Below are 12762 nucleotides of genomic sequence, written 5' to 3'. Positions count from 1 at the left end.
AAGTTAAGCTTATTTTTGAGAAAGGATTGAGCAAAATCTTTCTGTATGTTTTTGAGTTTTAGGAGAATGGCAAAACTACTTCCCTATTAGTAAAAAGAAAAGGAGTACTTGTGGCACCTTAGAGACTAACCAGTTTATTTGAGCATGAGCTTTCGTGAGCTACAACCTTTTCAATAAAGCTGTAGCAAAAATGCTGAAGTTTAAAACTCACCATGGATGTACAGGAGAAGATCATCAAAGGACAATGAGATGGCCAACTCCCATTGAATAGGAGTTGGTGCCAAGCTGCCCTTTGTGCCTTGAAAATCTCTCCCATAGTCCTCATTAGACACCCTGCTTGGTTTTTGGAGGAAAAACAATTGGAGATTGCATGTGATGAGAGGCAAAGTGATATACTTGCCTCAGAGCCTAATAAAATCCTGTCCCTGCCTTCATCATCACTGTACATTCTCACTGACAAGATCTGGAAGCTTGACAAGGCTGCTGCTCTGACAGTTGCTGGAGCAATTTGCATGAGAAGTTGTAAATGTCTCATTGAAACACACTTTCATTACTGTTTAGCATAAATATATGCTATAAAATATACAGGATGTGCAATATGCTGAACTAATGTTCCCATTGGAGCCTTAACTACTCCCTGAATTTTTTGAGCATTAGCTGTAATCCTAAAATAAACCAAAAGACATTGATACTAATGTAGGTTTTTTTAATTACTTTATAGTATTTGACTGAAGTAGAGAGAATTAGTCTTTTAAGGCAGTGTTTTTCAAAGTACAGGTCATGACCCAGTAATGGGTTGCCTTGCTCAGCACCCAGAGGGACCCTAGCGGCTCTGGTCAGCACCGCCAACGAGGATGTTAAAAGTCCTGTCGGAGGTGCTGCCCAGCTAAGGCAGGCGGGTGCCTACCTGTTCCGACACTGTGCTGTGCCCCGGAAGCAGCCAGCAGCGAGTCCGGCTCCTAGGCAGTGGGGCCACGAGGCTCCGTGCGGTGCCCGAGCACCGGCTCCGCACTCCCATTGGCCGGCGCTTGCGGGTAAGAGCTGCGTGGAGCTGCTTGCACGCCTCCGCCTAGGAGCCAGACTTGCTGCTGGCTGCTTCCGGAGTGCAGCGCAGTCCACGGGGCAAGGACAGGCAAGAAGCCTGCCTCTGCACCCTGGCTGTGCCACTGACTGGGAGCCGCTGGAGATAAGCCCACGCCCCAATCCCCTGCCCCAGCCCTGAGCCCCCCCCCCCCCCCCGACCCAGAATCCCTTCCTGCACCCCAAACCCCTCATCCCCAGCCCCCCCTCAGAGCCTGCACCCTCAGCCCAGAGCCCTGACCCCTCCTGCACTCCAACCCCCTGCCCCATCCCAGAGCCCCCTCCCAGACCCTAAACCCCTCATCCCCAGCTCCGTTGGGTTGTGAGCATCAACAATTTTCTTCAGCTGGGTTTGAAAAAAAGTTTGAAAACCACTGTTCTAAGGCATCTGCAAAAGGGGCCTGAGTTAAGGTTGAGCATTACATTCTTAACATTGGGAACTTCCTGGCACTTGAGTGTCTGACTTCCCAACCTTAATGTTGCATTCAGGCTAACTTTTAATAATATAGGGCCCCAGTCCTGCAAAAACTCTTAGGCAGGTGTGTAATCTTATGCACATAGTAGTCACATTGAAAGCAGAGCTCTTGCAAGAGTGGAGCCTCAATAGTTAATCTGTCTGTGATGAAGGACTGCGTAGATGGTGGCTAGATCTTTACTTACACAAAAAGCTTTTGTCTCCTAAATGAACTCCTTCCAGGCAGCTTAAAAAGAGTTTGGATAATATGCCCCATTAGTAGATGTTGCAGAGCAGGGTTTTTAATTGTAGTTTTAGTGCTGTATGTTAATTTAACATTTTGTACAATATGTTTATTCTCCAGTACTATCTGGGTCAAGCACCAAGTGCTGGTGTACACATGCAGAAGGCAGACAGTACACAATTTGAATAGGTTACATACCATTGATTTTAAATTTGTCGTGGAGCCCCTGTAATGTGAAGTGTGAGATCTCTCTAATACAGGTCTCCCACAGAGAACACACTCTACTTGTGGCAGAATCGCACCATCTGTGGTTTTTAGCTAATATTAACAAAATTCAAACTTGGCTTTAAAGTTAGTGGAAGTCTTGAGACATTACATGAGTCTGTAATTTGAGGAAAATATACTTCTGGTAATTTTTGGAAAACCTATAAACCAAGTGAAGTAAGTAACATGATTTAATTATTACAAGAGCAGAGGATGAAATAAATGCAAAACCATTTGAACATGAATAACTTGAGATGTGCTCTTATAATTGCTGAATGTCTTCTCATGGGCATGAAAAATGAGGGGCACTTTCTTTTCAATTTTAGACATCTGTAATATTTGATATCAAACTAAAGGGAGAATTTGATGGGACCGTTACCCTTCATCAGCTTGTTCTTCCAGCTCGATCAATACAGCCCTATCAGATCCCTGTGGCAGGTAAAAGGATTACATGGCTATTAAACACAGTGAACATGTTTTTCAATCCTAGGTACATATACAAGCTCCATCAGCATAGTATCTAAGTGCCTCACAGTCTTCAATGTATTTTTCCTCACAACACCTGTGAGGTAGGGAAGTGCTATTATTCTCCATCTTAGGGGGTGGGGTAGGGTACAAGGCTCAGAGGGTAAGTGATTTGTCCAGAGTCACTCAGAACATCTATGGCAATGCAAGGACTTGAACCCAGTCTTCTGAGCCCTAGCTGAATGTCCTAATCACTGGATCACCCTTCCTCTCCTCTTGTGCTTAAACTGTGATAAAATGCACAAAAGTAACAATTACTCCTTAAGACAGATACTTATTCACCTACCATCATACCTTGAGGTAAAATTTAAGTGGTGTGTGGGAGTTGTGTTCAGTGTCAGTGAACTGTTCACTTGTATACAATTAAAGTGCTGACTTGTTACTTTAACAGTGTGTCTCTTACTATACAGCTGTGGTGGTGTAAAGCACATCTTTGCACTCCCCCAGTTCTGGAGCTGCTGTGTGTAACAGGGTTGGTCCCATGGCATACATTAGAGCAACCTGAGGGTTTCTGTAATGTACTGTAGTTGCTAACAGCCCCAAGGTGCTGAAACCATGGCAGAGGATCAGCACAGCATAACAGTATCCAGGCCCCTTACACTAGCCATGGGTGGAATAGAAACATCTACTTACACAAACTCTGCACCACCTGAGGATCTCTCCTGCACTGGGATGCTCACCCCCGGGTCAGATACAGTAGCCCCATAGTTATGATTCTACAAGCAGTGTAGCACACAGTGGCTATGTTAGACTGGACTAGAGGATCTTGTATATATTTTGCCTGAGATGGGATCTTCCACTTTAAAGAATTTAATTCTGACCTGTTCTTTTCTCTGAAGTCACAATGGAAATAGTGATTCTGGAAGATGTGATTTGGCAACTGGTGTATGTGTGTTGTGGGTATATATGTAACTACTTCACAAATTAATATTATGTAACAAACAGGATTGCTTAATTTCAGTATGCAAAAACCGCTGTCCAGTTTTTTGAGGAACTAAGAAATACCATAATGTGCTTGCATGCAATATCGAGCAAACTGAGCAGCATTATTTTTATTGTATTAGGATGGGTTATGTCATGTTTTTTCTTTTTAACTGAGTTGTGGAATACTTGTGTGTTGTGTTGAAATCATAACACCCACACTAATGAATAGCTTTAAATTTGAGAAATAAGTGAGGAGGCAGAAGGAACGCAGAGTCTCTCAAGAGGCAACAAGTTCTGCAGTCAGTTAACAGTGATACGTAGCTGCTTGTTCATACAGCTACATCAAAGCAACAAGCTACTTAGGTGTTAGTGTTGCAAAAAGTCTTTTAACCATAAAGTGGCAAGTTATGATTTCAACACAGCACAAGGTGACAAAAGCAAGTGTGATTCGTGACACATTTTACTAAAAACTGAGATACTACATCTTGAAAGGGAAAACAGATGATAGTTAATTTCTTGCATAAACAAGAATGTGCACGCTAATCAGCTAATAAACCTTACCTACTCATGGCAGCTGGAGAAATCCGTCTGTCCTGGGACTTGTTTTTCTTTGTTTCAGATGTTAACTTTTCCCCCCATGTGCAGGTCCAGCCTCCGTGACTAATCAGTCTCCTGTTCCATGTAAACTCTGTATCCTTTGGTTCAATTTTATTCTGGAACTTTGTCCAGATGTAATCGTTTCTCTATGCACCTGCAAATTTAGGATTTCTGCTATTAGAAATAAAGTGAAAAGGGGGAATCAAATATTTGTTCTTCCTTGCCTGTTAGACAAGTCTGTTAGTAGGCTTTTTGGTGAAAGAATGGAGTACTGGAATATTACAACAAAATATTTGAATGTAGTCCCACTATAATGTGACTAAGATAGCATTGTGGGGTTCGTAGTCTCTCATTTCAGATAAGGGTTCTCTGAGAATTAAATGGTGGTATAAAGCTTTTGAAAACAAAAGTGTGCTATAGCTGCAATACAGAATCAAAATATACTTTAGGGTTAAGAGGTCTATGAGTGAAATTCCTTTAATATATTCAGCTGAAACGTCATAAGGAAATGAGGAAATCATCTTGTGACTGGTTCATAAGGGATGGTAAACAACAAAGGGGACAATGTTGGAGATCTGAATGAGGCTGCTTGAATTTGGTCCTAATCAGCAACTTCTGGGGGCTTATTTATTAAAGCCAATGCTAATATGAGTGGTTTTATAAACAGATATGCTAGTATCAAAAGTAGGGCTGGTGTTTTATTCCTTAAGAATTTTCTTTAACGTTTAGATTCCTCCTCCTGGATAGTCTTTCAGCCTGATATTATAATCAGCGCAAGTGAAGGTAAATTGGATGTGATAAGTTTCCCATTAATTTTTAGATTGAAGTACAGCACCTCTATCCTAGCCTTCTAATTCCAGTCCCATTAGCTTAATAGTCTAACTTCCATTTACACCAATGTGAATCTCACTAATGGACATCAGGGTTAATGAAGCATAACTGAAGGTGATTACATGTTTGTCACTTAAGTAATGAAACTATTTTGGATACGTCTTAACAAAAGAGGCAGAATGGGAGAAACTAAGGCCTTGCCTACACTACATAGTTTTGTTGGCAAAAGCTGCCTTTTGCTGACAAAACAGGAGGTGTTCACACAACAAAGCTATTTTTGGCAGCAAAACCATAGCACCTCAAGGAGAAGCATAGAGCTTTTTGCTGCATAGTTAAAGTGACAGAGTCAGTGTAGACTCTGCTGTTTGTTTTGTTGACATAACTGGCTTCCACCAGTATCCCACAATGTCTGCTGTGATGGCTCTGCTCACTGTTTTGATCTCCCTGCAGGCATGCGCCCCTCCCCTTTCAAAGCTCTGGGAAGTATCTAACAGCTGAGCATGCTGCTCTGGGAACTAACCGTTAAGGAGGAATGTTCTGCCCTGCGCTAGGAACACAGCTGCAGGCAGACTGCTGCTGCAGAGAGCGGGGAGGAGGGGAAGGGGACAGGACTGCTGCTTTGACATACCTCAGCAGAGAGAGCTCACAGGGCTGCTCAGGATGCTGCTCCTGAGGATGCTGTGGGAGAACTTGGAGGGAATCACAGAACCATAGGCAGAGTGGGCTGCTTTGGGAGAGACTGCTGTGCTGAGCAAAGCTGGGGGCTGTCCCCCTCCCTCAGGATAGGTCAGTCAGCCTGCTGTCTCCAGCACCCCAGACACACCACTCTCCTTCTCCCCCCATCCCCCCTTTTCAATTGAAAAGCAGCTGACAATCTACTAGTATTCCCATGGAATGGTAGGATTGAGAAACCTACATCATGTGATGCAATGCTTCATGGGGCAGGTACAGCAAGCCCTTCCCAAAGCACCTTGTGACCAGTTGCACAGTGGGATAGCTATCAGAGTGCACTGCTCTCTGTGTCAATGCAAGAGCTGCTAGTGTGGACGCACTCTGTTGACACAAGGAACTAGTGTGGACGTGCAACAGCTATTTTAATTGAAGTGCTTTAATTAAAGCGGCATAACTGTTGCTGACAAAACTTTGTAGTGTAGACAAGGCCTAAGTGTAAAATAACTTGTATGGATATGGAAGACTGTCATTTATGACTTTTCATGTGTTAAGTCAAAACTTAAGTGGTCCTCACTAGTTGTGTGATTAGTTTTGTTTTAGTTAATATTTTTAATAAGGCTTGATGGTTGGCTCTCTCAAACCTAGGTTATCTCTGGAATCTCGAGGTGAAACTTGAGCCTGTGGTTAACCTCTTGCCAGATAAAGGAAAGCTAATGGATTTTCTTCTCCAGAGAAAGGAATGCAAAATGGTTATCCTATCTGTGTGTTCTCAGAGTAAGTCTTGCTCGTACTGGTTGTCTCTCTCCATCTCTTTCTTGGAAGCATTGCAGAGGTGTCTTCCTGTACTGTCCTCATTCAAGGCTAGTTCTCCATTGCCTTGAGCTCAGTATCTTATTTTGTGAACTACCAGGGACTAAAATAGGGGAGCATTTTGTGTACCAGTGACTGAACCACATTCTAAACACAGTTTCTCATCAGTGATGTTGACTATGCTGCCAACAATATCTAAGCCATGTTGCTTTTGAATATCTCTCTCAAAATCATTTTCTGATGGCTATTGTGTGCACATGCTTGAAAATGTAAGATGAGTCTGGTTCCTTCTTTGAACCCAATTCTTGATTTCACCAAATGAATCTTCATATCCTGGCAAAAGGCATTTGCATTCCAATTAATCATAGTGCTTACTATAGTCTACACTTAAAATTTAGAACTAGCCATGTTGGCACACCTGAGCGGTGGATTACCTACATATACAGAAAAATGTCTTGTTGATGTGGGAAGTGTCTATGCTACAGGTGCCTCAGCAGCATTGCTGCAGCTGTACCACCCATAGTGTAGACATACCCTTAGTGCAAAGGGAAATTGGAATTTAGGATGTTCATGGGTCAGTTGACCTACTCTGCTGTGCTTAAGAGCATTTCCTGAATGTAACAGTTACCTTTAAAGAGTCTGTGGTAAAAACATTACTGGAGTATATACTCCACTAGCAAGGGGGACAGACCGTTTTATCAGTATCTTGTTTTTTATGGCTATTGTCTTTCAGTGTTAAGTGAACCAGACAGGGGAACGTTGGCTGTGATTGCCACTGTTTTTGACAAACTCAATCATGAGTATAAAAAGTACTTGGAAGCAGAGCAGAGTTATACCATGGTAAGTAATTGCATCAGTGGCTATTTAGACAACGCATTTCAAAAAATACTAACCTTTCTGGTTTTCATCACAGAGATGAAAACTGAAGTCAGTTAGCCATAGCAAGTGCACCTTCTCCCTTGCATGTGTACAGAACTTCAACTTTACAGCATAATAGCTGTTCTACTTTTATATATACTGTTGCAGAACCATGAATTTGAATTTTCTGACTTGTGTTCTAAATATTTCAACCATATCAGTTTTTTAGGTTGCACCCAACTTGAGTATTTCTGGTGGAACTATTGAGTAGCCAGATACCAATGGGAATAACCTACACTGCAATAAAGCACCATTCTACATTGTATTTAATATATATTATGGGTTAGCTTGTACAGAACTAAGCCCTACCAAAACTTGACTTACTGAATAAAGCTGAAGATTTTTCATAGTACAGTAAGAGTTGGATCAAGAATGTTTGTCAAAGTTAAACAGCATGTTAGCCCTAGATCAGACCACTGATTTTGCTCTAAAGGTAATGCATACCGATTACTTAGCCCTGTGTACATAAAGCCTACTCAGTACAAAATAGCTTCCTGTTAATAAGACACTTCATCTTCCCTCTGCTTTGTTGTAGGTGGTAGAAACAGGCCAGAGCCGAGGCAATCCCCTTCTGAAACGACCAGTCCGTACTCAAGCAGTTATTGACCAGTCTGACATGTACACACATGTTCTGTCAGTGTTTACTGAAAAGAAGGTTAGTAAAGAAACGTAACTTGTACATGTGAATGAATCAAGTGCAAAGAACTGATAGTGCTAGACAGGAAAATTTTCCTAAGAGGAAGGTTGGGTACATGGGACTACGGAAAGACTGGTGATACTCACTATAATTCTTCTGAAGGACACAAGCTGTCTTTGGTAACAGACTAGTTGAATATCATAATTATGTGGAGTGAGTGTTGGGTTAGATAACAGTAGCTTCTGCCAGTACTTGACATGAGAATCTGGTGCTAATCTAAGCCATTAACTAGTATGCAAGTCGCCACTTCGGGATTTTAACTACCATAATTTTTCCTCTTGCTGCATAGGAAGCACCTCACAAGTTCACTATAGCAGTCTTGATGGAATACATTCGCTCTCTTAACCAGTTCCAGATTGCAGTTCAGGTAAAGATCTGCAAAGAGCAATAAGGGGCAGTGCCTACTCATACTTTTAAATCCTGTTTCCTGTAGAATGGGAGGAGAGTGGTATGGGCCTTGAGGAGGTTGTTACAGTAGTAGAGGTGGGAGATGAGCAGTGTCTCTGGGTTCTAGAGATCAGTTCAAAATACAGTCCAGATTTTCAAAAAGCAGCAGAGGAAGAATCAGCAAGCCTTGGCAGCAGCTTGGCCTTAAGGTGAAGGGGTCCAGTCTCTAAATGGCTACCTGAAACTTAACACATCACTGTGCTTCTAAGGCTGCTTTCAGTACAGTTTCAGTGTGCACAGACCAATCTCTATTGGCTACCAAGCTGGCAGCCTCAGTCTAATTATTTGAGCAACAGAATGAAGTTTCTTCCATTTTTTGAGCCACACGGCTTACATTTAACTGGGAACAGGGAAAAGCTAGTACTCAAACTGGAAGTCTTATGTATGGTTCTAACTAAAATCTTATTCAGTTCCACCTTCTAGAAGATCTTGAAACCCAACAAACAACTGAAGACTTGATATTGAGTCAAACTGCTTTAGAGTTTCTTTCCCTGTCTCTTGCATCCTCAGCATTATCTATATGAACTGGTCATTAAAACGCTTGTTCAGCACAACCTGTTCTACATGCTTCATCAGTTCCTGCAGTACCATGTGCTAAGTGACTCAAAGCCATTGGTATGTATGTCACTATGGATTCCATGACACCCGTTTTAGGATTAATTAAGGGTAATACTTCAGCAGTACTCTTTGCTACTGTTTCAGGCCTGTCTGCTGTTGTCTCTTGAGAGCATTTATCCCCCTGCACATCAGTTGTCTCTGGATATGTTAAAGGTAAGAATTACTGTGTAAACAAAATATGCTTCAAACATGTCACATGAATGGGGGATTGCAGAAATCCTAGAATATCAGGGTTGGAAGGGAGGTCAGCTAGTCCAACCCCCTGTTCAAAGCAGGACCTATCTCCAATTTTTGCCCCACATCCCTAAATGGCCCCCTCAAGGATTGAACTCACAACCCTGGGTTTAGCAGGCCAATCTCTCCCCCGCAACTCAAACCCTACGGTATTGTACCTGATCATACAGTTAGTATATACGAGAGGTGACTGTAAAGAAGGCTGTATTACAGTATTAATCACTTTATGGCTTTAATTTTGTCTTGTTACTTGGCTTTGCAGAGACTTTCTACAGCAAATGATGAAATAGTAGAGGTTCTACTGTCCAAGCACCAGGTGCTGGCTGCCTTGCGATTCATCAGGGGTGTTGGAGGACATGACAGTGTTTCTGCCCGCAAGTTCCTTGATGCAGCAAAGCAGGCAGATGACAACATGCTTTTTTATACCATATTCAGGTTCTTTGAACAAAGAAATCAGAGGCTACGAGGGAACCCTAATTTCACCCCAGGTAAAAGGATGGTATAAAATGGAATTACTGAGTTAGTATCTGCCTGTCTTTAATGTAAATGTGTGGTCGAGTTAGCAGTGGCTTCCAGTTCAGCAGGTTGGGGCCTGGTTAGTGAAGATTACCCCCACTGACTCAAGACAGCTAAAATGTTTGTGCTAACATGGGGTGACCAACCTGTGGCTCCAGAGCCACATGCAGCTCCTTGTATAGGCACCAACTCCAGGGCTGGAGTTACAGGTGCCAACTTTCCAATGTGCTGGGGGGTGATAAACCTCTAGCTGTCCCTCCCGTCCTGTCCCCCCCCCCCCCCCCCCCCCCCGCACACCATGAAACAGCTGATCAGCAGAGCTGCCAGTGGGTGGGAGGCAGCTGATGTATTACTGTGGATCTTGGCAATGTACATTAGTAAATTCTGGCTCCTTCTCAGGCTTACCACACCTGTGCTATCATCATCTGGTTTGATTGCGAAGAGGGCTAGAGATGGCATGCCCTCAGAGTCAGCGTTGGCTGTGGAAGTTAATTGTTAGCTCTCCAGGGGGAGAGTTGCAGGGCCATAGTTCTAACTTGTAGTATCTGTATGTGGTCTGCCTTATCCCCACAATGTATAAATGATTCCAGTTATACATGAAATGTCTAAGCTGTAGTAACAAGCACTCTAACCCTGAATATAATTAGTTTCAAAATATGCTGCACTGTCAAAGGCAAACAACTTTACCTTATATTAAAAATTAAAGACTAGTGCTGGAAGAGTAATGTCTTGATTAGGATCAAAGCTGTGTGTTCACTAGAGCTCTTAAACATGTTAATTCCTGTAAAGCATTTGGGCTTGACTAGGCTCAGTCTTGTCTACTACACAAAGAAAATGTGCTAAAGATTTCATTACCTTACTGACATGGACTTGTTTAGCTTGACCACCAACAGGTGCTAGAACCCCAACTTGCCCTGGCTACAGTAATGGGGGGGGGGGGGGGGGAAAGCTTTCCTACTGTACACATTCCTGTAGTGCTAGTTGGTTTCTAACACTGGCAAGATTCAGGTTACTATGAGACTGATTCATACCAGCCTTTCATCAGGTGTTGAAAACTCATGACACTTTCCTTGAGGCAAAGAAAGAGGCCTGAAAGGACAGATGTCATTACTCGTAATTTAGCAGATAATTTTGTAACTTGAATGAGTGGCAGGAGTCTAATCATAAATAGGTGTTGAAATGAGTTAATTTATAAAAAGGACAGTGTTTAACATGCTGTTTTACCTACTATGGCTACACTGCAGCTGAGTGTGCACCTCCCAACCCAAGTAGAGCACTGAACTAAAAATAGCAAGGGCCACATCACCTCATCACTCAAGTGCAGACCCAGGGCCTCAGGCACATTTGTGCTCAAGCTGCAGTACAGACATCCCTTAAGACAGCAGCTACTACTTAAAACTTCAGCAAACATTCTCTGTATCCCATACATGTGTTGCTTTCTTTGTCAGTGCACACAGCCAAGTTACACATCAAGGTATAAACAAACAGCCTCTAAGTTTATTAGAAACATTTAAGTTGTACCCTTCCCCCAATATCAAGTTTACAAAAGTGTGCATACAGAAGAACCTTTCAAAATAATTAGTTAAGTGAACATTCTCAACCAAAAGCTATTTGAAACTTTTAACTGCATAAAAAAATTGACTTACACCATCCCTGCTGTCTCATTCCTCTTCTGTGAAGTCACTTGAACATGACAGAATTATGGATTAGTGAATACCACAATTTTGGACTCACAAGGTAACACGTTCAACCTAAACCCAAAGCAAAGGACTGTTTCCATTTAACTACTTTAATACTTCCCTTCCCAGTTATTACAAAATTTGTGCTGCATATGCCTCTAGCCTAGAAGAACTATACCCAGATCTTGCAGTCACACCATTAAAAACAGAAGAAGCTAAGGCTATTCAGCTGACAGGCCTTAAAAGGGAAGTTCACTCTAAAAATAGCAGCTGCTTCTAATGAAAAAAAAAAAAAGCTAAAAACATAAGTAAAGCAAAAACCACTTCCATGGAGGAAAAACCTAAACACCAGTATTGATGCAGTTGATTTTGTTCTGAATTTTAGTGTCACCACACCCATCTTAGGGACAATATAATAGGATTTTGTGCTAACTAAGCCTTTTGTCCTGTCTTATAGGAGAACATTGTGAAGAACATGTCACCTTCTTCAAGCAGATTTTTGGAGAACATGCTCTCATGAAGCCTACCACTTTCTGAAAGTGTACTGTTTTCATACAAAATGTATAATTTATTGCATTTAAGTAATGAGATTTTGAACTACAGATTTTATAATAAAGTATATACAGACCATTGTGGCAAATATTACTAAAAATATTACACAACCTCTGGAGTGATGGCTTGTTTTTCCCCTAAAAATAAAGCCAAAAAATTGCATTGAGTTGCATTTAAAAGTAGCGTCAGTGGTTTGGCAGTCCATTCTCATACACACATCACCTTGAGTTTGCTTTGGAAAAAGTTTTCAAGCAGTTATATTTCTCAAAGAAAAAGATGCAGCCTCTTAAAATAGAGATCCTGTTAATACATCTCGTTTTAGTAATACTAGTCCATGAGTCACAGGTAATATTTCCTGAGTTTGGAAGCTTTATATCCAAAGCTGCTGTTCTCCTGTAGTTGGATTGGTGCACAAGTTAAACCCGGGGGCAGTGTGATAGTCATAGAACATTGCTGCAGTTCAGTCTTATGCTGAATGGGGCCTAAGCCACAGTTCATGAAGTCCACTGAACACGGTTAAAAGGGCTAGAAGTAGAGGAGTCTCTCTCGTTCTGTACCTTTGTGTCTTTCTTGTGCAGCATGCGTTTTAGCTTTATTTACTGATGGGCCTGAGTAAAAGAAAAGGGAGAATTATATTCTGAAATCCTCCTTCAGTAATACAGGCAGCTATAAACTAGATGGGCAGTATTGTTAGCTAGAA

At 41.9% G+C, this 12762-nt stretch overlaps 2 protein-coding genes across 5 annotated transcripts in view; one reads left to right on the top strand and one right to left on the bottom strand.

The window, feature by feature from the left end:
• RMC1 (regulator of MON1-CCZ1) overlaps positions 1 to 12172 on the top strand; it is a 29302-nt gene extending 17130 nt beyond the window's left edge. For 2 of the 4 annotated variants that reach the window (XM_037892744.2, XM_043539739.1), the window contains 11 exons: positions 2369 to 2480; positions 4137 to 4181; positions 4818 to 4871; positions 6237 to 6365; positions 7135 to 7241; positions 7855 to 7974; positions 8306 to 8383; positions 8974 to 9078; positions 9166 to 9234; positions 9578 to 9803; positions 11968 to 12172. In XM_037892744.2, the coding sequence (XP_037748672.1) occupies positions 2369 to 2480; positions 4137 to 4181; positions 4818 to 4871; positions 6237 to 6365; positions 7135 to 7241; positions 7855 to 7974; positions 8306 to 8383; positions 8974 to 9078; positions 9166 to 9234; positions 9578 to 9803; positions 11968 to 12047 (1125 nt within the window). In that variant the 3' untranslated portion in view covers positions 12048 to 12172. Of the gene's footprint in view, positions 1 to 2368; positions 2481 to 4136; positions 4182 to 4817; positions 4872 to 6236; positions 6366 to 7134; positions 7242 to 7854; positions 7975 to 8305; positions 8384 to 8873; positions 9079 to 9165; positions 9235 to 9577; positions 9804 to 11967 lie in introns of those variants that run through there. The other 2 variants (XM_043539740.1, XM_043539741.1) reach the window with 2 other exon arrangements.
• The window catches only part of NPC1 (NPC intracellular cholesterol transporter 1), a 55412-nt gene continuing 53956 nt past the window's right edge, over positions 11307 to 12762 (bottom strand). The window contains exon 25 of the mRNA XM_037892743.2: positions 11307 to 12670. Coding sequence (XP_037748671.1) covers positions 12588 to 12670 — 83 coding nt within the window. The 3' untranslated portion in view covers positions 11307 to 12587. The remainder of the gene's footprint in view (positions 12671 to 12762) is intronic.

Source organism: Chelonia mydas, chromosome 2, assembly GCF_015237465.2.
Source record: "Chelonia mydas isolate rCheMyd1 chromosome 2, rCheMyd1.pri.v2, whole genome shotgun sequence".
Taxonomy (NCBI): domain Eukaryota; kingdom Metazoa; phylum Chordata; order Testudines; family Cheloniidae; genus Chelonia; species Chelonia mydas.
The sequence above is the reverse complement of the archived record's forward strand: the minus strand, read 5'-3'. Positions and strand labels throughout refer to the sequence as shown.